At 41.5% G+C, this 26865-nt stretch overlaps 2 protein-coding genes and 4 pseudogenes across 7 annotated transcripts in view; all 6 read right to left on the reverse strand.

The window, feature by feature from the left end:
• Positions 1 to 26865, reverse strand: part of LOC125894504 (protocadherin alpha-C2-like) — a 232042-nt gene that overhangs the window by 189336 nt on the left and 15841 nt on the right. Inside the window, exon 1 of one of the 6 annotated variants that reach the window (XM_049585968.1) lies at positions 6803 to 9184. The exons of 3 other annotated variants lie outside the window; for them this stretch is intronic. In XM_049585968.1, coding sequence (XP_049441925.1) covers positions 6803 to 9166 — 2364 coding nt within the window. In that variant the 5' untranslated portion in view covers positions 9167 to 9184. Of the gene's footprint in view, positions 1 to 3607; positions 6118 to 6802; positions 9185 to 26865 lie in introns of those variants that run through there. 2 more of the 6 variants (XM_049585936.1, XM_049585966.1) reach the window with 2 other exon arrangements.
• On the reverse strand, positions 374 to 2904 carry LOC125894510 (protocadherin alpha-3-like; annotated as a pseudogene).
• On the reverse strand, positions 10237 to 15127 carry LOC125894991 (protocadherin beta-15-like; annotated as a pseudogene).
• LOC125894512 (protocadherin alpha-8-like) lies at positions 15993 to 18755 on the reverse strand. Its single transcript, XM_049585970.1, has 2 exons — positions 16349 to 18755; positions 15993 to 16052 (listed from the first exon to the last, which is right to left on the reverse strand). The coding sequence occupies exons 1-2, from the start codon at positions 18641 to 18643 to the stop codon at positions 15993 to 15995; spliced, it is 2355 nt and encodes a 784-aa protein (XP_049441927.1). The 5' UTR covers positions 18644 to 18755.
• LOC125894509 (protocadherin alpha-8-like) lies at positions 19719 to 22219 on the reverse strand (annotated as a pseudogene).
• Positions 22761 to 25244, reverse strand: LOC125894992 (protocadherin alpha-3-like; annotated as a pseudogene).

Here is a 26865-nt window from a genome sequence, read left to right on the forward strand (position 1 = left end):
ACTGAGCTACAGTGACACCAAGCGTTGAAATATTTATTCACACATATTCCAGTCGGTATCAAATGTTCAGAGACAAGACAGCCCGACACTGAGACAAGTTTTTGACGAAGAGGTAAGACTTAAAAACATGTTGCAACCTTGGTGTTGTTATTTGCATTTCAGGCAGACTAAAATGACAAATCCATTGGTGGATATCACGCCGACATTACAGCAGTCAATACATTGTAAACAACATACAATATACAAGCAGGACCATTAAAAACCGCATAGCAAATGTACCACCGCCAGAACAAAAAAAATGTTTTTAAATATGCTGTGGCAAAGAAAATTCACACCAAGTTATGCCACGGGAATATCAAAACATCCCAAGTATTTATCTTACCTCTCCAGATCCCCTCCTCCTGTCAGGGAGCACTAGTGTGTTGGCATGGCTGCCAGGGACTATAGTAGATCCTATACTCATTCTGGGTCCAACTAACATGTAGCGTTTGTCTCCAGATCTGTACTGGATGCTGTGACACAGTGTCCCATCATAATTAGCCTCTTGGAGATATTTGGAAGTATAGTCTGTGGATTTGGAGCACTGCATTGCAATCAGCACGATGATACTGATGATAAAAAGTAGAGAAACTGAGCCCAAAGTTATCATGAGGTAAAATGTCACATTGTCCTCCTCGTCAACTTTAGTTGCACTTTTAACATCAGAAGCTGCAAAAGCCTCTCTGGGCTCCACAAGTTTGACAATGACAGTAGCTGTTGCTGAGAGTGAAACGTTGCCATTGTCTTTGACCAGTATGAGCAGTTTATGCTCAGCCTCGTCTGTCTCTGTGAATGAGCGAAGTGTTCTGATCTGTCCTGTATAGCGGTCCAAAGCAAAGAGACTGTGGTCAGTGACTTCCTGCAGTGAAAGAGTAACCAGCCGTTATATCCTATATCAGCGTCATAGGCTCTGACTTTAGTCACCAAGTGTCCTGCGTTGACATTGCGGGGAATCTCCTCCACACCTTCAGCAGAACCGTTGGAGCTGACTGGATACAGGATGACTGGAGCGTTGTCGTTCTGATCCAGAATGAACACGTTCACTGTCACGTTGTTGCTTAGTGACGGAGTTCCTGAATCTGTGGCGACAACTTGGAACTGGAAAGTTTTCACTGTTTCAAAGTCGAAACTTTTTAGTGCGGAGATGTGTCCATTTTCTCCATTTACACTCAGGAAGGAGGTAAACAAATGTTCTCCGCCTCTGTCCCTTGCTATATGATACGTAATAACAGCATTACTACCCTCGTCATCATCCCGGGCTGTCACTGATAAAATAGACGCTCCCGGGTTGTTATTCTCAGTTATATAGAAAGTATACGGGTTCTGTGAAAACACCGGCCTGTTATCATTCACATCTGACACAACAATGTGTATAGTTTTCTCTGATGATAAGGATGGTTCACCTGCGTCTTTACCTACAATTGTTACGTCATATTGTGACTGCTGCTCTCGATCCAATAGCGATTTTGTTACCAGAGAGTACATGTTGTTTTGTAAAGATGGAGTGAGCGTAAAAGGAAGATCTTGGCTCATGTAACTCATCACTTTCCCGTTAAGACCAGAGTCTGAGTCTTTAACACTAATTAAGGCCACTGTGGTTCCCGGTTTTGAATCTTCCGGCAGCGCACGTGAAAAAGATGTCACTTCAATTTCTGGTGCGTTGTCATTTACGTCAACAATATGTATAATAACAGTTTTCTCCGTCGCCAGTGTAGCCGCACCTTTGTCGGATGCCTGGATATCAATTTCATATCTGCCACGTTCTTCGAAATCTATGCCCCCTGCTACCGTAATTACTCCAGTCATTGGATTTAAATCAAAACGCGCAGTTGTCAGTGCATCCACATCATTTCCAAATGAGTATACAACTTCACCATTTGAACCCTCATCCAAATCTGTTGCATTAACTTGAATGACAGTTGTGCCAAGAGGAGAATTTTCTTTTAGCTGCACAGTGTAGGATTCCTGGGTGAAAACTGGGGGGTTATCATTAACATCGGACACATCAACAATTATTGTCATGTTCCCAGATCGTGGAGGTCTACCTCCATCAATAGCTGTCAGAAGTAACACGTGGGTTTTTACAGATTCTCTATCAAGTGGCTTTTGGAGAATTAAAGTAGGAGTTTTACGGTCTTCACCACGATCTTTTACTTCCAAGCGAAAATGTTCATTCTGACTCAACTTATACTGCTGAACAGATAATGAACCACTGTCCGCGTCACGCGCAGCTTTTAACTGAAATCGTGTTCCTGGTAACGCAGATTCAGAAATCTCTAACAGCTTTTCATTTTCGGGGAAGCTTGGAGCGTGGTCGTTTACATCCAGAATCTCCACTGATACATAGTGCACCTCCAGTGGGTTTTCTAATACGGCTTTTAAGTCGATTAGACAAACCTTGCTTCGGTCGCACATTTCCTCTCTGTCAATTTTCCGGTTCACATACAAGATACCATCGTCTTGATTCACTCGAAAAGGAGGCTCTGTCGTGCCGTAGACAATACGGTACCCCCTCTCTTTCAGTGTGTTCCTATCAACACCTAAATCCTTAGCAATATTTCCAACAGCAGTTCCTTGTGTCACTTCCTCAGAGATGGAATATCGCAGCTGTCCCGACGCTCTAGTCCAAAGCGTAACCAAAACCATCATGCAGGCAACCCACTTTGTCCGCTCGCTCCATGTCTGCCGTCCTCTTTGTTCCATGATGCGATAATGAAACGTTAAACAAGCTTTCCGTGAGCTACACTCTTATACCAATGTAAACTCCCCCTGTTGCTGTCGTTGTCATAATCCAATCACTCTCCAACAGAGACTTGATTTTTTTTTAAGATAAATTGTGTATTAAAGCCGTCTGCGCGTATAATGTTCTGTCAATGATGGTGTTAGACTCTAAAGAGGAAGGGGATGGGTCTACTGGCTATGACGAAAACATGGGAAAGAAATATTTGTTATTATACTGACACCAAGTGATGGAGAATTACACTGCAGTTCTGTTTGTGAAATAATAGCAACATGTGTTAAAAAGTGGGCTTACACGAGAAATAAAGAATTTTTTAAACAATGACAACAAGCGACCTATCATATTCTCACTGTAAAAGCAAAGAGGAGGCAAAGATGCCACTATCATTCATGAAATTGTCCATGGAGACATGACTCTTACTATTTTACTGAGAGTGCGTTTTGCCGAAAGAGAGGAACTTAGTTAATACTGGTTCAGCACCACGGACAGCGACAGTCTGCACTCAGACAAACCACCAATACATTAGAGGTTTCAACACCTGTACACCACATAAATATGGCTAATATTGCCATTGTAAAACTACACAAGAAAGCGTTCTCTTTCCATTTACCATATTGGAGTGTTTTCGGTGAAGAAGTGAATTCTTCCTGCTCTGTAAACACTGGCATAATCAATTTGATCTCGCCACTACAACTCAGGAAACAAATACTATTAGTTGTAGAGTGACGCGTTTTACAAGCATGTATCAGAGCCAGTGCTTTTCACACACAAAATGGCAAAAAGAAAATTAAAAAGTTAGAGGGAAGAGAGTTGTAATATTGGTCTTACCTCTCCAGATCCCCTCCTCCTGTCAGGGAGCACCAGTGTGTTGGCATGGCTGCCAGGGACTATAGTAGATCCTATACTCATTCTGGGTCCAACTAACATGTAACGTTTGTCTCCAGATCTGTACTGGATGCTGTGACACAGTGTCCCATCATAATTAGCCTCTTGGAGATATTTGGAAGTATAGTCTGTGGATTTGGAGCACTGCATTGCAATCAGCACGATGATACTGATGATAAAAAGTAGAGAAACTGAGCCCAAAGTTATCATGAGGTAAAATGTCACATTGTCCTCCTCGTCAACTTTAGTTGCACTTTTAACATCAGAAGCTGCAAAAGCCTCTCTGGGCTCCACAAGTTTGACAATGACAGTAGCTGTTGCTGAGAGTGAAACGTTGCCATTGTCTTTGACCAGTATGAGCAGTTTATGCTCAGCCTCGTCTGTCTCTGTGAATGAGCGAAGTGTTCTGATCTGTCCTGTATAGCGGTCCAAAGCAAAGAGACTGTGGTCAGTGACTTCCTGCAGTGAAAAGAGTAACCAGCCGTTATATCCTATATCAGCGTCATAGGCTCTGACTTTAGTCACCAAGTGTCCTGCGTTGACATTGCGGGGAATCTCCTCCACACCTTCAGCAGAACCGTTGGAGCTGACTGGATACAGGATGACTGGAGCGTTGTCGTTCTGATCCAGAATGAACACGTTCACTGTCACGTTGTTGCTTAGTGACGGAGTTCCTGAATCTGTGGCAACAACTTGGAACTGGAAAGTTTTCAGTGTCTCAAAGTCGAAACTTTTCAGCGCCAAAATATCTCCAGTTTCGGGGTTTATATTGAGGAATGACGTCACTTTATTTTCATGACTTGCATTCCTGAGAATATGATAGGAAATAAGCGCATTATCTCCCTCGTCACGATCAGACGCTCTCACAGAAAACACAGAGGCTCCTGGGGGGTTATTTTCGGTTACATAGAAAGTGTATGGGCTCACTGAAAACTTGGGCCTGTTATCATTGGTGTCTGACACAAACACGCTTATAGTCTTTTCGGATGTTAAGGCTGGTTCACCTGCGTCTTTAGCGACTATTGTAATATCATATCTTGATTGTTGTTCCCTGTCAAGCTCTGACTTAGTGACAACAGCGAACATGTTATCTTGTATCGATGGGGTTAATGTAAAAGGGCTGTCTTCTGCCACATAGCTGATGATTTTGCCATTCATTCCAGAGTCTAAATCAGTAATGCTGATAAGCGCTACGGTTGTTCCTGGTCTAGAATCCTCCGAAACTGCACTTGATAACGATGCTACTTCTATCTCAGGAGGATTATCGTTTGTATCACCAATTTTAATGATCACACTTTTATCTGTTCTGAATGGAATGATTCCCTTATCAGAGGCCTGTATATCAATGTCATAACTGTCTTGTTCCTCAAAGTCTACACGACCTTTTACAATGATCTCCCCAGTAACAGAGTCGATATCAAACAGTTCTCGAATTTTACCTTTTACATCACTGCCAAATGAATACACAACTTCCCCGTTTGGACCATCATCCAGATCAGTTGCGTTAACTTGGATGACGGTTGTGCCGACAGGGGCGTTTTCTTGTAGCACAGCTGAATATGTGTCTTTGGTGAACACTGGCATATTGTCATTAACATCTAGAACATCTATGTATATTTCAACTGTGCCCGTTTTGGGGGGATTTCCGCCATCTATAGCCGTCAGCGTCAATTTATGGTTACGTTTGGCCTCTCTGTCAAGCTGCCTCTGTAACTGTAAAATCGGAGTTTTACCATCTCTCCCTCGATCTTTAATCTCTAAACGAAAATGATCATTCTGGCTTATTTTATACTGCTGGACGGAGTTTGTGCCACCATCCGGGTCGTGCGCATTTTGCAACTGATATCGCGCCCCTGGTAAGGCAGACTCCGAGATCTCCAGCCTCTTTGTCTTCTCTGGAAATGTGGGAGAGTGGTCGTTTAAATCTGTTATCTCCACGCTGACATAATGTACTTCTAGTGGGTTTTCCAAAACGGTTTTAAGGTTAATCAAACAGACACTGCTGTCCTTACATACTTCCTCTCGGTCTATTTTACGGTTCGCATAAAGGACACCATCATTCTCATTTAACTTGAAAAGAGGTTCAGTCGAGCCGGGCATAATACGAAATCCCCTCTGCTTCATTAAATTCAGGTCAATTCCCAAATCTTTAGCTATATTCCCAACAAAACTCCCCTCTTTGAGCTCTTCGGATATTGAGTATCTCAGTTGTGCTGAAGCTGCTCTGAAAAATAGAAGCAAAACCAAAACGGCGAGTAAATGTGGTCCCCGTCGCCATGCCTCCCGTCCTCTTTGTTTCATGTTTTGAGGGCAAAGTACGAATCCAGACGCGTCCAACATCCTCCAATGTCCACCACAGCACAAAATTTATTTATGGCTTCTTGGAATGTATTTTACAAAACCCCAAAACAGCCACCAAGCGATTATTCCAGGTCCGCCAGCAAAATGTTGTTTCACCCAACTGAACGTAGTCGGGGCGGACTCATGTGTGTCCTGCGCTGAGACGCTGTAAGGTCTTATACTGATAAGGTACTGCCACCCTGTGAGTGTGTGTGATAATGCATTTGATCATTTTAAACTGATCACCATCAAATGTCACTAAACACATTCGGGTCTTTTGAATGAGAAAATTCCTCATTTGGGTTCTAGTTTAAATCCAATTTCAGCACCAGGACAGGAATTACAAAAGTCTGTTGGCATGGCTGCCAGTGACTATAGTAGATCCTATACTCATCCTGGGTCCAACTAACATGTAGCGTTTGTCTCCAGATCTGTACTGGATGCTGTGACACAGTGTCACCGTTTTTTGGGATGAATTTTATTTTCAAGTACACCGAGAAAACGCAGCATTGAAGTTCAACCACAGCATACTAACTGCAGTCCAAAGTGTCATCAGTTAACACTCTCTGCTGTGTGAGAACCAACCACACAACCACCTGTAAACCAACAACTTCACTCAGCAGTCTCATTAAAACACACATCTTCATTTCCCTCAGTGATGACCTTTATGTCTGTGGTTCATAGTGATAAGGTGGTGTGATTCAGTACTTTTGGGGCACTTTAATTTATAGAATCTGTGTCTCATGTATCACTAGCATTCATACCAGAACTGTCTTGAAATGAAGTGATCTTTCTTACCTCTTCAGAAGTACGTCTCCTGTCAGGGAGCACTAGTGTGTTGGCATGGCTGCCAGGGACTATCGTAGATCCTATACTCATTCTGGGTCCAACTAACATGTAGCGTTTGTCTCCAGATCTGTACTGGATGCTGTGACACAGTGTCCCATCATAATTAGCCTCTTGTAGATATTTGGAAGTATAGTCTGTGGATTTGGAGCACTGCATTGCAATCAGCACGATGATACTGATGATAAAAAGTAGAGAAACTGAGCCCAAAGTTATCATGAGGTAAAATGTCACATTGTCCTCCTCGTCAACTTTAGTTGCACTTTTAACATCAGAAGCTGCAAAAGCCTCTCTGGGCTCCACAAGTTTGACAATGACAGTAGCTGTTGCTGAGAGTGAAACGTTGCCATTGTCTTTGACCAGTATGAGCAGTTTATGCTCAGCCTCGTCTGTCTCTGTGAATGAGCGAAGTGTTCTGATCTGTCCTGTATAGCGGTCCAAAGCAAAGAGACTGTGGTCAGTGACTTCCTGCAGTGAAAAGAGTAACCAGCCGTTATATCCTATATCAGCGTCATAGGCTCTGACTTTAGTCACCAAGTGTCCTGCGTTGACATTGCGGGGAATCTCCTCCACACCTTCAGCAGAACCGTTGGAGCTGACTGGATACAGGATGACTGGAGCGTTGTCGTTCTGATCCAGAATGAACACGTTCACTGTCACGTTGTTGCTTAGTGACGGAGTTCCTGAATCTGTGGCGACAACTTGGAACTGGAAAGTTTTCACTGTCTCAAAGTCGAAACTTTTTAGTGCCAAAATGTCTCCACTTTCAGAGTTGATGCTGACACTGAATGAGTTGAGTTTGTTCGTATCTTTTCCATCTCTTAAAATATGATATAAAACATGAGAATTATCTCCTTCATCTCTGTCTGATGCCCTGACAGAGAACAGTGACACTCCTGGAGAGTTATTCTCTGTAACATAGTATGTGTAAGGGCTCGCTGAAAACTCTGGCCTGTTATCATTCACATCTGATACTATAATAGTTATGCTTTTTTCAGAAGACAATGATGGTACGCCTGCATCTTTTGCAACAATTGTCACGTCATATATGGACTGCTTTTCTCTATCCAGGGGCGATTTCGTGACTATCGAATACATGTTGTCTTGTGAGGAAGGTGATAAGGAAAAGGGAACATCTTCATTCAAGGAGCAAATAACTTTTCCATTAAGACCAGAGTCTTTATCAAGAACACTGATTAATGCTACAGTGGTTCCCGGTCTTGCATCCTCTGGTATTGCCTTTGAAAATGAGGTAACCTCTATATGAGGGGCGTTATCATTCAAATCTACAATATTCACCATCACACTTTTGTCTGTTCTCAGCGGAGCCGGTCCTTTATCAGATGCCTGTATATCGATTTCATAACTTTCTTCTAATTCAAAGTCTATAAGATCTTGAACAATTATTTCACCTGTAGTTGCATCTACACGAAAAAGACCACGTATTCTGCCGTTCACATTCTTGCCTAATGAATACACAATCTCACCATTTGAGCCTTCGTCTAAATCAGAAGCATTTACTTTTATAATTGTTGTGCCAATGGGAGCATTTTCTTCCAAAAGCACAGAGTATGTGTCTTCGTTAAAAACTGGCATGTTGTCGTTAACGTCTAAGACGTCAACAGTAATTTCAGCTGTACCAGATTTACTTGGTTTTCCTCCATCGATAGCTGTAAGGAGCAACTTATGGCTTTTCTTTGTTTCCCTGTCTAGCGTCTTCAGTAAAACTAATATCGGCATCTTCCCATCTTTCCCACGGTCTTTGACTTCCAAACGAAAATGATCATTGGGACTAAGTTTATACTCCTGGACCGAAAACTGACCAACATCAGGGTCGTGTGCTGCCTGCAGCTGAAGGCGCAAGCCCGGTAAAACAGACTCTGAAATTTCGAGACGTGACTCTTTGGTTGAGAAGGTGGGAGCGTGGTCATTTACATCCAGCACCTCCACAGTCACATAATGAATTTCAAGAGGATTTTCCAGCACAGTCTTTAAGTTGATCAAGCACACACTGCTCCGCTCACACACCTTCTCCCGGTCAATCGTCCGGTCAACATACAATAATCCGTCGTTCTGGTTTACATGAAAAAATGACTCAGTTGAACCCTCGACAATACGGCATCCTCTCTCTTTCAGTGTGTTCATCTCTAATCCCAAATCCTTCGCTATATTCCCAACAACAGTTCCTTCATTAACCTCCTCGGCGATGGAATATCTGATCTGCGCCGAAGCTCTGCTCCACAGCAAAATCAGTGAAACAATGAAAGCGATCCACCGCCATTGCTGTCTCGATGTCCTTAGTCCTTTCTGCTCCATAACCAGCAGATAAAATGTATCCAAAAGGTTCAAAATCACCAATCCGTTTTCAGCTGACAAATAGAACAGTTCCACTGTGTTATCAAAATCGCAGATGCTTAATATTCGATGTGGGTGTACAAGATGCATCCAGTACTAAAATGTGAAAACCCGTCCCACAAAGGGGAGGGCCCTTGTCTCTGACAAAGGCTTTTCTGGAAACTATTTTCTGCTCACACACTGACACCAAGCGATCACTGTCATTTAACACAGTTGAAGGTTTATCTATTTTAAAGTAATTCTGACGATTTCATTAAGGCATATACACAGTGTGCATAGCTCGTGCCTTTACAAAACACTCTGACGGCTCAAAGTACGGTTTCAGCACAATGGGCAGCGACATTATAATTCAGAGTCGCCTGTAGAGTCAAAACAAGAATTGTGTATACTAGTACCCCAGTTCACTCGTTAACGTGTTATAAAGACATATCAAGAATTAAAATTTTAACCAGCTTACCTCTTCAGATGTACGTCTCCTGTCAGGGAGCACCAGTGTGTTGGCATGGCTGCCAGGGACTATAGTAGATCCTATACTCATCCTGGGTCCAACTAACATGTAGCGTTTGTCTCCAGATCTGTACTGGATGCTGTGACACAGTGTCCCATCATAATTAGCCTCTTGGAGATATTTGGAAGTATAGTCTGTGGATTTGGAGCACTGCATTGCAATCAGCACGATGATACTGATGATAAAAAGTAGAGAAACTGAGCCCAAAGTTATCATGAGGTAAAATGTCACATTGTCCTCCTCGTCAACTTTAGTTGCACTTTTAACATCAGAAGCTGCAAAAGCCTCTCTGGGCTCCACAAGTTTGACAATGACAGTAGCTGTTGCTGAGAGTGAAACGTTGCCATTGTCTTTGACCAGTATGAGCAGTTTATGCTCAGCCTCGTCTGTCTCTGTGAATGAGCGAAGTGTTCTGATCTGTCCTGTATAGCGGTCCAAAGCAAAGAGACTGTGGTCAGTGACTTCCTGCAGTGAAAAGAGTAACCAGCCGTTATATCCTATATCAGCGTCATAGGCTCTGACTTTAGTCACCAAGTGTCCTGCGTTGACATTGCGGGGAATCTCTCTCCACACCTTCAGCAGAACCGTTGGAGCTGACTGGATACAGGATGACTGGAGCGTTGTCGTTCTGATCCAGAATGAACACGTTCACTGTCACGTTGTTGCTTAGTGACGGAGTTCCTGAATCTGTGGCGACAACTTGGAACTGGAAAGTTTTCACTGTTTCAAAGTCGAAACTTTTTAGTGCGGAAATGTGTCCATTATCTGGATTTATATTGAGAAATGATGTTACATCATGACTCCCTTCTCTCACAATATGATATGAAATAGCTGCGTTATCATTCAAATCTTTGTCCGTTGCGCTGACAGAGAATATTGAGGCTCCAGCAACGTTATTTTCTACCAGGTAAAACTGTAATGGATTTTGAGAGAATTGTGGCCTGTTGTCATTTACATCTGATATCTGAATGTTCAGGGTTTTAACAGTAGATAAGGAAGGTTCACCACAATCTGTAGCTTTTATTGTAATTTCATAATGTGACACCTCCTCTCGATCCAAAAATTCCTTCGTAACAACTGAATATATGTTCTCCTTATAGGAGGGCTTTAATTCAAAAGGAACGTCTGAGGTTATGCTTGATATTATTTTTCCATTGACACCAGAGTCTTTGTCTGTCACACTAATAAGTGAAATAACTGTACCAGGCTTTGAGTCTTCAGACACTGTATTTGACAGTGATGTGATTTCTATTTCTGGTGGATTATCATTGACGTCCTTAATCTTTATAACAACTCTACACCTCCCTGTTAACGGAGGTGTTCCTTTGTCAGATGCCTCAACATCTAGTTTATAAACCTCCGATTCTTCAAAATCTACCTCTCCTTTTAATTTTATATTTCCACTTAAACTATCCAGTTCAAATATCTCGTAGACTCTTCGTGCTAATGTTTTGCTAAGGTTGTACTCTATTTCTCCGTTAGTCCCTTCATCTGGGTCTTTCGCGTTAATTTTTGTGACAGTAGTACCAACTGGGGCGTTTTCATATATTTCTATCTGATAAGTATCCCGACTAAATGTCGGGCGATTATCATTAATATCAAGAACAATAATGGAGACATTCAGTGTCCCTGATCTTTGAGGTTTACCTCCATCAACTGCTGTAACAAATAGCAAATGTTTACTCTGTTTTTCTCTGTCTAACGATTTCTTCAACACTAAAAACGGAATTTTGTCCTCATCATTTTGACTAGTATCTATTTCAAAGTGATCATTTGATGATAGGGTGTATGTACGAATAGAGTTCATTCCAGCATCGGGATCACGGGCCGCAAGCAGTTGGAATCGCGTTCCCGGAGATGTATGCTCTGCTATTTTAAACTGTTGTTCCTTTTCAGGAAAACTTGGCGAGTGATCATTTACATCAGTTATTTCTACAACAACATGGTGCATTTCCAGAGGGTTTTCAACAAGGATTTTCAGCTCCATCAGACACACACCGCTACCGTGACACAGCTCCTCCCTGTCGATCTTTGTACCGACCTGTAAGGCTCCATTGTCCGGGTTTACCTCGAAAAAAGCGTCCTTAGATCCAGAAACAACACGGAACCGTCGATCAATCAAAGAGGTTTTGTCCAGACCAAGATCCTTAGCGACATTTCCTACAACTGTGCCTTCTTTCATCTCCTCTGGAATAGAGTACCTTAATTCAGCCAAAGCCTGCTCTCCGAAAATCAGCAGAAAGGGCAAATGAAAAGCAACCCAACAGTAGCCACTTGCGCGATATCGTCTTTCAGCCCCCATTGTTATCAAACAAAACCTATCCTCACACACAGGAGCCTGTTTCTGCAGCAAATCAAATGTGTAAATCCAGTCCGTTTAGTATCGCATGTTTGAAAAGCCCACGACACCGTGTCATCCAACTCGCAGCCGTGAATGAGATGTATCCTCTGCTGTGAGGTACCAAACAAAAGCTTTCTTATGGGAGGGACTGAGTCCCTTTATGGCCTTACTGGTGCTACAGTGACACCAAGAGGACAACATTTTAGACGATATTAAGTTGTGAAAATATTATAGCAGAGCATTTTCTTTAATCAGAAAATCCACTTTGAGATGTCACAAGAGAAGCGGTGACAAAGCAGGTTGTTAAAAACCAACATGTTCACAAACTTGTAATGCTGTGCACAATGCTGTGACATTCTTACAGCTGTGTACATATTTGTAACCTCTGCCACACACAGTAAATAACAGCATGACTTACTGATATTCTATGCCCAGCAAAAAACTCAATAGTTACCTCTTCTAAGTGGTAATATAAACTCAGTGTCAGATTAAAAAAAAAAAAACTAAGCCACTGATGTGTTTATTTATTTTTAATTTTTGCTCCTTTGATTTTTGCTTTACTCATATTATTGCTTGAAAAAAGTTAGGGCAAGACATTTCAGCACCATGGATAGCGATTCCAAACAAACTTGGAGTCTTTTCTGTCTTAACCACATTATTTGTATCCTCCTCCTGTCAGGAGCACCAGTGTGTTGGCATGGCTGCCAGGGACTATAGTAGATCCTATACTCATTCCTGGGTCCAACTAACATGTAGCGTTTGTCTCCAGATCTGTACTGGATGCTGTGACACAGTGTCCCATCATAATTAGCCTCTTGGAGATATTTGGAAGTATAGTCTGTGGATTTGGAGCACTGCATTGCAATCAGCACGATGATACTGATGATAAAAAGTAGAGAAACTGAGCCCAAAGTTATCATGAGGTAAAATGTCACATTGTCCTCCTCGTCAACTTTACTGCACTTTAACATCAGAAGCTGCAAAGCCTCTCTGGGCTCCACAAGTTTGACAATGACAGTAGCTGTTGCTGAGAGTGAAACGTTGCCATTGTCTTTGACCAGTATGAGCAGTTTATGCTCAGCCTCGTCTGTCTCTGTAAATGAGCGAAGTGTTCTGATCTGTCCTGTATAGCGGTCCAAAGCAAAGAGACTGTGGTCAGTGACTTCTGCAGTGAGAAGAGTAACCAGCCGTTATATCCATATCAGCGCCATAGGCTCTGACTTTAGTCACCAAGTGTCCTGCGTTGACATTGCGGGGAATCTCCTCCACACCTTCAGCAGAACCGTTGGAGCTGACTGATACAGGATGACTGGAGCGTTGTCGTTCTGATCCAGAATGAACACGTTCACTGTCACGTTGTTGCTTAGTGACGGAGTTCCTGAATCTGTGGCGACAACTTGGAACTGGAAAGTTTTCACTGTTTCAAAGTCGAAACTTTTTAGCGCGGAAATGTGTCCATTATCTGGATTTATATTGAGAAATGATGTTACATCATGTTCAGTGCCTCCTCTCACAATATGATATGAAATAGCTGCGTTATCATTCAAATCTTTGTCCGTTGCGCTGACAGAGAATATTGAATTTCCAGCAACGTTATTTTCTACCAGGTAAAACTGTAATGGATTTTGGTCGAAATGTGGACTGTTGTCATTTACATCTGATATCTCAATACTGAGAGTTTTAACAGTAGATAAGGGAGGTTCACCACAATCTGTAGCTTTTATTGTAATTTCATAATGTGACACCTCCTCTCGATCCAAAAATCCCTTCTGCACAACTGAATATGTTCTCCTTATAGGAGGGCTTTAATTCAAATGGAACATCTGAGGTTATGCTTGATATTATTTTTCCATTAACACCGGAGTCTTTGTCTGTCACACTGATGAGTGAAATAACTGTACCAGGCTTTGAGTCTTCAGACACTGTATTTGACAGTGATGTGACTTCTATTTCTGGTGGATTATCATTGACGTCTTTAATCTTTATAACAACTCTACACCTCCCTGTTAACGGAGGTGTTCCTTTGTCAGATGCCTCAACATCTATCTTGTAAATATCGGATTCCTCATAATCCACGTCTCCTTTCAATTTGATATATCCACTTAAAGTATCCAATTCAAATATATCATAAACTTTACGTGCTAGTGCTCTGCTAAGACTGTACTCTATTTCCCCATTAGTCCCTTCATCTGGATCTGTTGCATTTACTTTTGTGACAGTAGTACCAACTGAGACGTTTTCATACATTTCTATTTGGTAAGTATCTTGACTAAATATCGGACGGTTATCATTACTATCAAGAACTACAACAGAAACATTCAGTGTCCCTGATCTTTGAGGTTTACCTCCATCAACTGCTGTAACAAACAGCAAATGTTTCTTCTGTTTTTCTCTATCTAAGGACTTCTTTAGCACTAAAAAGGGTGTTTTGTCCTCATCGCTTTGACTTAAATCTATTTCAAAATGTTCATTTGACGTTAAAGTGTATGTACGAATAGAGTTCATTCCAGCATCGGGATCACGGGCCGCAAGCAGTTGAAATCGAGTTCCTGGAGATGTATGCTCTGCTATTTTAAATTGCTGTTCCTTTTCAGGAAAATTAGGAGAATGATCATTTACATCAGTTATTTCTACAACAACATGGTGCATTTCCAGAGGGTTTTCAACGAGGATTTTCAGCTCCATGAGACACACACCGCTACCGTGACACAGCTCCTCTCTGTCGATCTTTTTACCGACCTGTAAGGCTCCATTGTCCGGGTTTACCTCGAAAAAAGCGTCCTTAGATCCAGAAACAACTCGAAATCGTCGGTCAGTTAAAGAGCTTTTCTCCAGACCAAGATCCTTGGCAACATTTCCAACAACAGTCCCTTCTTTCATCTCCTCTGGAATAGAGTACCTTAATTCAGCTAACGTCTGCCTTCCGAAAACCAGCAGAAAGGACAAATGAAAAACAAACCAACGATAGTTACCCGCCCGAGATCGTCTTTCGGTCCCCATCGTTATCCGACAGCACAAAACAACACAGGAGCCTGTTTCTGCAGTAAATACAGTGTCTATATTCCCGACCACAGCATGGTCTTTCCGGTTCTTACAGCAAATGTGTTCTCTGCTGTGAGGGACCAAACAAAAGCTTTGATAAGGGAGGGAAGGAGTATTTCACGGCCTCCTTGATGTTGCAGTGACACCAAGAGGACAACATTGTATACCACTTTAAATTATAATAAGCATGTTGTGTCTGCACATCCACACAATCGAGCGGACGTATTACTGTACCATGGACAGCGACAAATGCCTTTCACGTCATTGCTCGCTTTGCCCAAAGAGTTCCGTATTCAGCTATCAAGCCCACTGCAAGAAACTCCAAGAAATGCAGTCATAACACCAACAGCATGTAGCCTATCGAGGTTGGTTAAAAATTCCCAATCCTATCCACCACATATTGCCAAAAATGAAGCTACAATTAATAATCTATAGATATATATATATATATATATATATATATATATATATATATATATATATATATTTTTACAATATATTCCATCAGTTTGAAATATGTCTGCTAATCATACTGGTGTTGAGAATATATAGAAATGTACAGGAGAGATAAACAATATGGGCAAGGAAACTAGTCAGCAATGCTGGGGAGACAACACATGGATTATTAATTAGGCTGACTGGCAGTTTCACAACTCTTCTCACAGACACAGCTGAACAGCTCTGACCTCTGTCAAGAAGAGTACAACATGGGTAAAAAAAAAACTGGAATACTAAATACTAAAGTTTTATTGTTGATGTTCATGACATTAAGAGGTTTATGACATCTGTTGGTCCAACTATATACACACTCACAAGAAAGTGACAGTTGTTGCTCGTAAACATATTTTTAAGCAATGCATTTTTATAGTCCTACCTCTGTGGATGTCCTCCTCCTGTCAGGCATCACCAGTGTGTTGGCATGGCTGCCAGGGACTATAGTAGATCCTATACTCATTCTGGGTCCAACTAACATGTAGCGTTTGTCTCCAGATCTGTACTGGATGCTGTGACACAGTGTCCCATCATAATTAGCCTCTTGGAGATATTTGGAAGTATAGTCTGTGGATTTGGAGCACTGCATTGCAATCAGCACGATGATACTGATGATAAAAAGTAGCGAAACTGAGCCCAAAGTTATCATGAGGTAAAATGTCACATTGTCCTCCTCGTCAACTTTAGTTGCACTTTTAACATCAGAAGCTGCAAAAGCCTCTCTGGGCTCCACAAGTTTGACAATGACAGTAGCTGTTGCCCTGGGTCCAACTAACATGTAGCGTTTGTCTCCAGATCTGTACTGGATGCTGTGACACAGTGTCCCATCATAATTAGCCTCTTGTAGATATTTGGAAGTATAGTCTGTGGATTTGGAGCACTGCATTGCAATCAGCACGATGATACTGATGATAAAAAGTAGAGAAACTGAGCCCAAAGTTATCATGAGGTAAAATGTCACATTGTCCTCCTCGTCAACTTTAGTTGCACTTTTAACATCAGAAGCTGCAAAAGCCTCTCTGGGCTCCACAAGTTTGACAATGACAGTAGCTGTTGCTGAGAGTGAAACGTTGCCATTGTCTTTGACCAGTATGAGCAGTTTATGCTCAGCCTCGTCTGTCTCTGTGAATGAGCGAAGTGTTCTGATCTGTCCTGTATAGCGGTCCAAAGCAAAGAGACTGTGGTCAGTGACTTCCTGCAGTGAAAAGAGTAACCAGCCGTTATATCCTATATCAGCGTCATAGGCTCTGACTTTAGTCACCAAGTGTCCTGCGTTGACATTGCGGGGAATCTCCTCCACACCTTCAGCAGAACCGTTGGAGCTGACTGGATACAGGATGACTGGAGCGTTGTCGTTCTGATCCAGAATGAACACGTTCACTGTCACGTTGTTGCTTAGTGACGGAGTTCCTGAATCTGTGGCGACAACTTGGAACTGGAAAGTTTTCACTGTTTCAAAGTCAAAACTTTTTAGCGCGGAAATGTGTCCATTATCTGAATTTATATTTAGGAAAGACATGACGTCACTCTGACTCCTTTCTCTCACAATATGATATGAAATAGCTGCGTTATCATTCAAATCTTTGTCCCTTGCGCTGACAGAGAATATTGAATTTCCAGCAACGTTATTTTCTACAACATAAAACTCAAAAGGTGTTTGGTCAAAATGTGGACTGTTGTCATTTACATCTGATATCTCAATACTGAGAGTTTTAACAGTAGATAAGGGAGGTTCACCACAGTCGGTGGCTTTTATTGTTATTTCATAATGTGACACCTCCTCTCGATCCAAAACGTGTTTAGTGACAACCGAGTACGTGTTCTCCTTATAGGAGGGCTTTAATTCAAAGGGTACGTCATTCGATATGAGTGAAATAATTTTTCCATTGACACCAGAGTCTTTATCCCTCACACTAATAAGCGCAACAACTGTACCAGGCTTTGAGTCTTCAGACACTGTATTTGACAGTGATGTCACTTGTATTTCCGGTGGATTATCGTTGACGTCTGTGACTTTTATAATGACTCTACACTCACCCGCTAGTGGGGGTGTTCCTTTATCTGAAGCCTCTACATCCAGTTCATATACATCGTTTTCTTCATAATCCACTGCCCCTTTAACTCTAATCTCTCCAGTTAATTTGTCCAGTTCAAAAATATCATAAACTTTCTGCCTCAAGGTTTTTCCGAGGCTGAATTCAACTTCACCATTCATGCCTTCATCGAGATCCGTTGCATTCATTCTAAAGACTGAAGAACCAACTGCAAGGTTTTCCTGTAAAGAAATCTGGTAAATCTCCTGACTAAACATTGGACGATTATCATTACTGTCAAGAACAATAATAGAAACATTCAGTGTCCCTGATCTTGGAGGTTTGCCTCCATCAACTGCTGTAACCAGCAGCGTGTGTTTGTTCTTTTGTTCTCTGTCTAACGATTTCTTCAGCACTAAAAATGGCATTTTACCTGCATCACTCTGACGGATATTTATTTCAAAATGTTCATTTAATGTCAAAGTGTATGTACGAATAGAGTTAATTCCAGCATCGGGATCACGGGCGGTGTGTAGTTTAAATCGCTTTCCCGGTAATGTTTGTTCACCTATTTCAAATGTCTGTTCTTTTTCAGGGAAACTAGGAGAGTGATCATTTACATCAGTAATTTCTACAACTACATAGTGTATTTCCAGAGGGCTTTCAACAAGGATTTTTAGCTCCATGAGACATGCACCGCTGCCCTGACACAGCTCCTCTCTGTCAATATGCTTGTTGACGTACAGTGCTCCATTATTCTGGTTTACTTCAAAAATAGCGTCCTTACTTTCAGACACAACACGGAACCGTCGAGCAATCAAAGAGGTGATGTCAAGGCCAAGATCCTTCGCAACATTTCCAACAACAGTTCCGTCTTGTACCTCCTCGGGAACAGAGTACCTTATCTGAGCCAAAGCCTGTTTTCCGACCAGCAGCAGCAGCAGAGCCAAATAAAAAGCCAACCAGGAGCAGTCCTTTGTTCGAGTGTTTGTATCGGTCCCCATCGTTATCCAGCAACACATGTACACACATGAACCGGTCACTTCGACAAACAATAATTTATGTCCAACCAGCTGAGAGTCGCATATTTGCGAAACGCGATGCGTTATTCCATCGGCTGATGTGCTTGATACAAATCCCGTCTTTGCTCTAGTCGGAAACAAAAGCCTTGAAGAGGGAGGGACAAACTAGTCTGTGGCTTCCTGATGTTATAGTGACACCCAGAGGTGTTCAGCAAACGTTACTATGTTTTACTTAAACAGGCTTGAAGTGATGCATTCTTATAGGGAGCGGGCGCTTGCCCAGAGGGTTATTAAATAATTCATAAATAAAAATGTTTGCTGTATTTCTTAAATATTTGATCTCTGCTTGACATGTCCATGCGTTTCAACACAATGGACAACAATCACAAGTAGTTGCAAAGATTTTCCATTGACTCACAAAAGTACTTTTGAATCTAAACTAAGCCTATGCACACTGTTAAAAAAAACTCAACAGAAACACTACAGCATGTTAAAACTTCCCAATTATTTCTTATACCTGAGAATTTCCTGAGATCTCAATATCAAAATGTCACTGCCTACATAGTCCCCAATACAGACAGACTGGAGAAAAGTAAAATGTTCAGTTCAGCACCATGGACAGCAGTCAAAATGCGCGTCAAAGACTGTCCTTTTACACAGGATGAGCTCTGTTGTGTATTTGGCATGTTAGTATTCATCATGACTATATGTGTGTGTATATGCATGAATAATTCAGACAAATATGAAGGTATAGCAAAGACCACAGCGTGGCCGTTGAAGAGGGAGCTATCTTGCCACATTCAGCAATTTCCTACACTAACTAGCATTTTTACATCTGTTCGATATGACCGAGCATTTGTATTAAAACAAGACATGTATGATAATAGAAACTCAAAAATACCTATAAGAACCCGCACAAGGAAGAAACACACTTAACTGAATCAAATATTGCTTGTTATGAAGTGTATTGTGTACTGTTCTTTATGTAGAGTGCTTTAGAGACGCAACAAGAAGCCAACTTTGAGTACAACCAAAGAATTGTATGCTTGTAAGCATAATGTATAAAACTGTGTTGTTAAAGTCTTACCTCTCCAGATCCCCTCCTCCTGTCAGGGAGCACTAGTGTGTTGGCATGGCTGCCAGGGACTATCGTAGATCCTATACTCATCCTGGGTCCAACTAACATGTAGCGTTTGTCTCCAGATCTGTACTGGATGCTGTGACACAGTGTCCCATCATAATTAGCCTCTTGGAGATATTTGGAAGTATAGTCTGTGGATTTGGAGCACTGCATTGCAATCAGCACGATGATACTGATGATAAAAAGTAGAGAAACTGAGCCCAAAGTTATCATGAGGTAAAATGTCACATTGTCCTCCTCGTCAACTTTAGTTGCACTTTTAACATCAGAAGCTGCAAAAGCCTCTCTGGGCTCCACAAGTTTGACAATGACAGTAGCTGTTGCTGAGAGTGAAACGTTGCCATTGTCTTTGACCAGTATGAGCAGTTTATGCTCAGCCTCGTCTGTCTCTGTGAATGAGCGAAGTGTTCTGATCTGTCCTGTATAGCGGTCCAAAGCAAAGAGACTGTGGTCAGTGACTTCCTGCAGTGAAAGAGTAACCAGCCGTTATATCCTATATCAGCGTCATAGGCTCTGACTTTAGTCACCAAGTGTCCTGCGTTGACATTGCGGGAATCTCCTCCACACCTTCAGCAGAACCGTTGGAGCTGACTGGATACAGGATGACTGGAGCGTTGTCGTTCTGATCCAGAATGAACACGTTCACTGTCACGTTGTTGCTTAGTGACGGAGTTCCTGAATCTGTGGCGACAACTTGGAACTGGAAAGTTTTCACTGTTTCAAAGTCGAAACTTTTTAGCGCGGAAATGTGTCCATTATCTGGATTTATATTTAGGAAAGACATGACGTCACTCTGACTCCCTTCTCTCACAATATGATATGAAATAGCTGCGTTATCATTCAAATCTTTGTCCGTTGCGCTGACAGAGAATATTGAATTTCCAGCAACGTTATTTTCTACCAGGTAAAACTGTAATGGATTTTGGTCGAAATGTGGTCTGTTGTCATTTACATCTGATATCTCAATACTGAGAGTTTTAACAGTAGATAAGGGAGGTTCACCACAATCTGTAGCTTTTATTGTAATTTCATAATGTGACAGCTCCTCTCGATCCAAAAATCCCTTCGTAACAACTGAATATATGTTCTCCTTATAGGAGGGCTTTAATTCAAAAGGCACCTCTGAGGTTATGCTTGATATTATTTTTCCATTGACACCAGAGTCTTTATCCTTTACACTAAGTAGTGAAATAACTGTACCAGGCTTTGAGTCTTCAGACACTGTATTTGACAGTGATGTGATTTCTATTTCCGGCGCATTGTCGTTGACATCGATTATCTTTATAATGAGCCTACACTCACCTGTTAATGGTGACGTTGCTTTATCTGATGCCTCGACATCGAGTTTGTAAACGTCGTTTTCTTCATAGTCTACTACACCTTTAATTCTTACTTCTCCAGTTAATTTGTCCAACTCAAAAATGTCATAGATTTTTCGCCTTAGTGTTTTTCCCAGGCTGTATTCAATTTCTCCATTGGTACCTTCATCGGGATCCGTTGCATTCATTTGAAATATTGATTTGCCGATAGGAGCATTTTCATATATTTCTGTTTGGTAAATCTCCTGACTAAACATTGGACGATTATCATTAATATCAAGAACAATTATAGAAACATTCAGTGTCCCTGATCTTGGAGGTTTGCCTCCATCAACTGCTGTAACCAGCAGCGTGTGTTTGTTCTTTTGTTCTCTGTCTAACGATTTCTTCAACACTAAAAATGGTATCCTTTCTTCGTCACTTTGGCGGATGTCTACTTCAAAGTGTTCATTTGATGTTAAAGTGTATGTACGAATAGAGTTAATTCCAGCATCGGGATCACGAGCAGTGTGTAGTTGAAATCGCTTGCCTGGTAGAGTTTGTTCACCTATTTCAAATCTCTGCTCCTTTTGGGGGAAACTAGGAGAGTGATCATTTACATCAGTAATTTCTACAACTACATAGTGTATTTCCAGAGGGCTTTCAACAAGGATTTTTAGCTCCATGAGACATGCACCGCTGCCCTGACACAGCTCCTCTCTGTCAATATGCTTGTTGACGTACAGTGCTCCATTATTCTGGTTTACTTCAAAAATAGCGTCCTTACTTTCAGACACAACACGGAACCGTCGAGCAATCAAAGAGGTGATGTCAAGGCCAAGATCCTTCGCAACATTTCCAACAACAGTTCCGTCTTGTACCTCCTCGGGAACAGAGTACCTTATCTGAGCCAAAGCCTGTTCTCCGACCAGCAGCAGCAGAGTCAAATAAAAAGCCAACCAGGAGCAGTCCTTTGTTCGACTGTTTGTATCGGTCCCCATCGTTATCCAACAACACATGTACACACATGAAGCGGTCACTTCGACAAACAGTTACAGTATTTATGTCCAACCAGCTGAGAGTCGCATATTTGCGAAACGCGATGCGTTATTCCATCGGCTGATGTGCTTGATACAAATCCCGTCTTTGCTATAGTAGGAAACAAAAGCCTTGAAGAGGGAGGGACAAACTAGTCTGTGGCTTCCTGGTGTAATAGTGACACCCAGAGGTAATCAACAAGCTCTACTAGATGTTTAGCTAAAGAAGTTTGACATAATGCATTCATATAGGGAGCATGCACCTGCCCAGGTGGCTATTAATTGATCAATAACAATATAATTTTCAAGTGTCTCCTAAGCATTGCATTTCTGATTGACACGTTCATGTCTTCCAGCACCATGGATAGCAATCACAAGTAGCTGCACAACCCTTTCCTCTCATAGCAGAAGTAGTTCAGTATCAAAACAGCTAAGGCATTGCAATTTGCTCAATCAAATCAACAGGGACATTGCAATATATTCAAAGTTTTGAATCAATGGATATAAGCTGAACTGTTCTGGAACCACCTGTCAAAAGTCACTGCCCACATACAAACTAGAAATTCTTTTTGACCGACAACAAAAGTTTAATTTCACCAGAATGGACAGCGGTCACAGTGGAAAAAAATAGGACTGTCCTTTTACAAAGGAAAGGCTCTTTTGAGTATTTCACATGTATTATTATTCATCATGGTGTGTGCATGTGAGAAACAAACAGTGAATCCAGATCCCCTCCTCCTGTCAGGAGCACTAGTGTGTTGGCATGGCTGCCAGGGACTATAGTAGATCCTATACTCATCCTGGGTCCAACTAACATGTAGCGTTTGTCTCCAGATCTGTACTGGATGCTGTGACACAGTGTCCCATCATAATTAGCCTCTTGGAGATATTTGGAAGTATAGTCTGTGGATTTGGAGCACTGCATTGCAATCAGCACGATGATACTGATGATAAAAAGTAGAGAAACTGAGCCCAAAGTTATCATGAGGTAAAATGTCACATTGTCCTCCTCGTCAACTTTAGTTGCACTTTTAACATCAGAAGCTGCAAAAGCCTCTCTGGGCTCACAAGTTGGACAATGACAGTAGCTGTTGCTGAGAGTGAAACGTTGCCATTGTCTTTGACCAGTATGAGCAGTTTATGCTCAGCCTCGTCTGTCTCTGTGAATGAGCGAAGTGTTCTGATCTGTCCTGTATAGCGGTCCAAAGCAAAGAGACTGTGGTCAGTGACTTCCTGCAGTGAGAAGAGTAACCAGCCGTTATATCCTATATCAGCGTCATAGGCTCTGACTTTAGTCACCAAGTGTCCTGCGTTGACATTGCGGGGAATCTCCTCCACACCTTCAGCAGAACCGTTGGAGCTGACTGGATACAGGATGACTGGAGCGTTGTCGTTCTGATCCAGAATGAACACGTTCACTGTCACGTTGTTGCTTAGTGACGGAGTTCCTGAATCTGTGGCGACAACTTGGAACTGGAAAGTTTTCACTGTTTCAAAGTCGAAACTTTTTAGCGCAAAATGTGTCCATTTTCTGGATTTATATTTAGAAAGACAGAGTCACTCTGACTCCCTTCTCTGACAATATGATATGAAATAGCTGCGTTATCACAAATCTTTGTCCATGCGCTGACAGAGAATATTAACAGCAACGTTATTTTCTACCAGGAAAGTATGGATTTTGGTCAAAATGTGGACTGTTGTCATTTACATCTGATATCTCAATACTGAAGTTTTCAGATGATGGTGAGGTTCACCACAATCTGCAGCTTTTATTGTAATGTCATATTGTGACCTCTGTCCAAATTTTCACATGACAACTGAATATATGTTCTCCTTATAGGAGGGCTTTAATTCAAAAGGCACCTCTGAGGTTATGCTTAAAATAATTTTTCCATTGACACCGGAGTCTTTATCCTTTACACTAAGTAGTGAAACAACTGTACCAGGTTTTGAGTCTTCAGACACTGTATTTGACAGTGATGTGATTTCTATTTCCGGCGCATTGTCGTTGACATCGATTATCTTTATAATGAGCCTACACTCACCTGTTAATGGTGGTGTCGCTTTATCTGATGCCTCAACATCGAGTTTGTAAACATCGTTTTCTTCATAGTCTACTACTCCTTTAATTCTTACTTCTCCAGTTAATTTGTCCAACTCAAAAATTTCATAGATTTTCCCTGTCAAGGTTGTTCCAAGGCTGTATTCAATTTCCCCATTTGTACCTTCATCAGGATCCGTTGCATTCATTTGAAATATTGATTTACCGATTGGAGCATTTTCATATATTTCTATCTGGTAAATCTCCTGACTAAACATTGGACGATTATCATTACTGTCAAGAACAATAATAGAAACATTCAGTGTCCCTGATCTTGGAGGTTTGCCTCCATCAACTGCTGTAACCAGCAGCGTGTGTTTGTTCTTTTCTTCTCTGTCTAACGATTTCTTCAACACTAAAAATGGTATCTTATCCTCGTCGCTTTGGCGGATGTCTATTTCAAAGTGATTATTTGATGTCAGAGTGTATGTACGAATAGAGTTAATTCCAGCATCGGGATCACGGGCGGTATGAAGCTGAAATCGCTTACCTGGCAATGTATGCTCAGCTATTAAAAATGTCTGTTCTTTTTCAGGGAAACTAGGAGAGTGATCATTTACATCAGTAATTTCTACAACTACATAGTGTATTTCCAGAGGGCTTTCAACAAGGATTTTTAGCTCCATGAGACATGCACCGCTGCCCTGACACCTCTCTCTCTGTCAATATGCTTGTTGACGTACAGTGCTCCATTATTCTGGTTTACTTCAAAAATAGCGTCCTTACTTTCAGACACAACACGGAACCGTCGAGCAATCAAAGAGGTGATGTCAAGGCCAAGATCCTTCGCAACATTTCCAACAACAGTTCCGTCTTGTACCTCCTCGGGAACAGAGTACCTTATCTGAGCCAAAGCCTGTTCTCCGACCAGCAGCAGCAGCAGAGCCAAATAAAAAGCCAACCAGGAGCAGTCCTTTGTTCGAGTGTTTGTATCGGTCCCCATCGTTATCCAACAACACATGTACACACATGAAGTGGTCACTTCCACAAACAGTTATTTATATTCAACCCAATGAATGCCGCATATTGCGACACGAGAATTGTTATTCCATCGGCTGATGTCCTTGATACAAATACCGTCTTTGCTCTAGTAGGAAACAAAAGCCTTGAAGAGGGAGGGACAAGCTAGTCTGTGCTTTCCCAATGTTATAGTGACACCCAGAGGTGTTCAGCAAACTTTACATAATCTACTACAACAAGCCTGAAGTTGTGCATTCTTATGGGGAGTGTGTACCTTCCTAACTGATGAATAAATAACACTATTTGCTGTGTTTCTTTAACATTTAATCTCTGTTCGACATGTTCATATGTTTCAGCACCACGGACAACAACCACAAGTAGTTGAACAGATTTTAACTCAAATAACAAAAGTTCTTCGGAATTAAAACAACAAAGCCATGCATTTCAATAATCAGCAGAAACACTGCATGTTAAGACTTTCAGTGTTTTCAAAGTTTCTGTGATCTAAATATCAAAACACACTTATTCAGACGAGAAATTCTTTTGCTGGAAAAAAATTATTTCACCATGGACAGCAGTCACAATGAGGCGCAAAGACTGTACTCTTTACACAGGGTGAGCTAGTTTATGTATTTGGCATGTTAGTATTCATCATGAATATACAGTGGTGGAAAAAAGTTTTCGGACACCCCATGCATTTGTGAAATATTGCATTAAGAATCACTCTGAGTCTTTAATTTCTTTTTGTACAGTCTGAAAATATATCAATAAATCCTAAAAGCCATTAAAAACTTAAAATTGATTGGTTCCATAAAATACATAAATTTGATATTGTCATTTTGACCAGTGATGATGTTCTTTTATTAAAGACAGAATTTTTGTTGCCAAGCTTAGTGTCTATAAATCTTTGAAAGTTCTTAACACAATGGTAAAACAAGGAACCTAACAGGAAACACTGAAGATAAGATTCTCAGCCAGAAGTACAGCCGCCAGATAGCCAGGAAGTGGATGCAGTCCCAGCAGTTGGATATTGCAGAAATGGCAGACCAGCACTTAGACAAACAAGATCTGCGTCTTTCTAAATGTCCTGATCATGTGCACAAAATGACATCACAGGAGCTTCAGCAGCAGTGGTCAAACCAAACTGGTGTCAGTGTTTAGCACTGTGTGGAGATTTTGGATCATGGCTTGTCCAGCTATCAGCCCATCAATACAAATTAGCTGATACAAAGAACTCAGAAAAAGGAATTGGAAAAGTTTTGTGGTCAGATGAGTCAGTTTCAGCTTTATCTTCCTCCTCTAATGTGATGCACTTGTAACAGCCATTATCTCCAGCATCTGCAGTCCTCTGTCAAGCAGTGACAGTATCATGGTTTATGCATGAGTGCTGCTGTTGGTCATCTCTGTCTGTGATCACATTGAACTCTAGTGTTGCACCATTCACAAAAACATGCTCCTCTCTCTGCACTGTTCCGTCAGTCTGGATGTCAGATAATGCTTGCATCCAAGATAGAACTTGTCAGACAGTATCAGGTCTGAGTGATTTCTGAACCAGCCCCATTGAAATCTGTGGTGGATTATAGGTCTGTTTCAAAACAACCGTGGTTGCAGTAATTCAAGAAGAATCAAGTTACCCTCAACAGTGTGAAGGCTCTAACATGCCAGCCAGGATTAAGTCACTGACA

This window comes from Epinephelus fuscoguttatus, linkage group LG9 (genome assembly GCF_011397635.1).
Source record: "Epinephelus fuscoguttatus linkage group LG9, E.fuscoguttatus.final_Chr_v1".
NCBI lineage: Eukaryota > Metazoa > Chordata > Actinopteri > Perciformes > Serranidae > Epinephelus > Epinephelus fuscoguttatus.

Excerpts from the sequence above, each read along its gene's own strand:
- LOC125894512 (XM_049585970.1), bottom strand. The coding sequence starts at position 18,643 with ATGTGTTGCTGGATAACGATGGGGACCGATACAAACACTCGAACAAAG. Across the intron at positions 16,053-16,348 it reads ACATGTTAGTTGGACCCAGG|AATGAGTATAGGATCTACTA; the intron begins GCAACAGCTACT and ends AGTTGGACCCAG.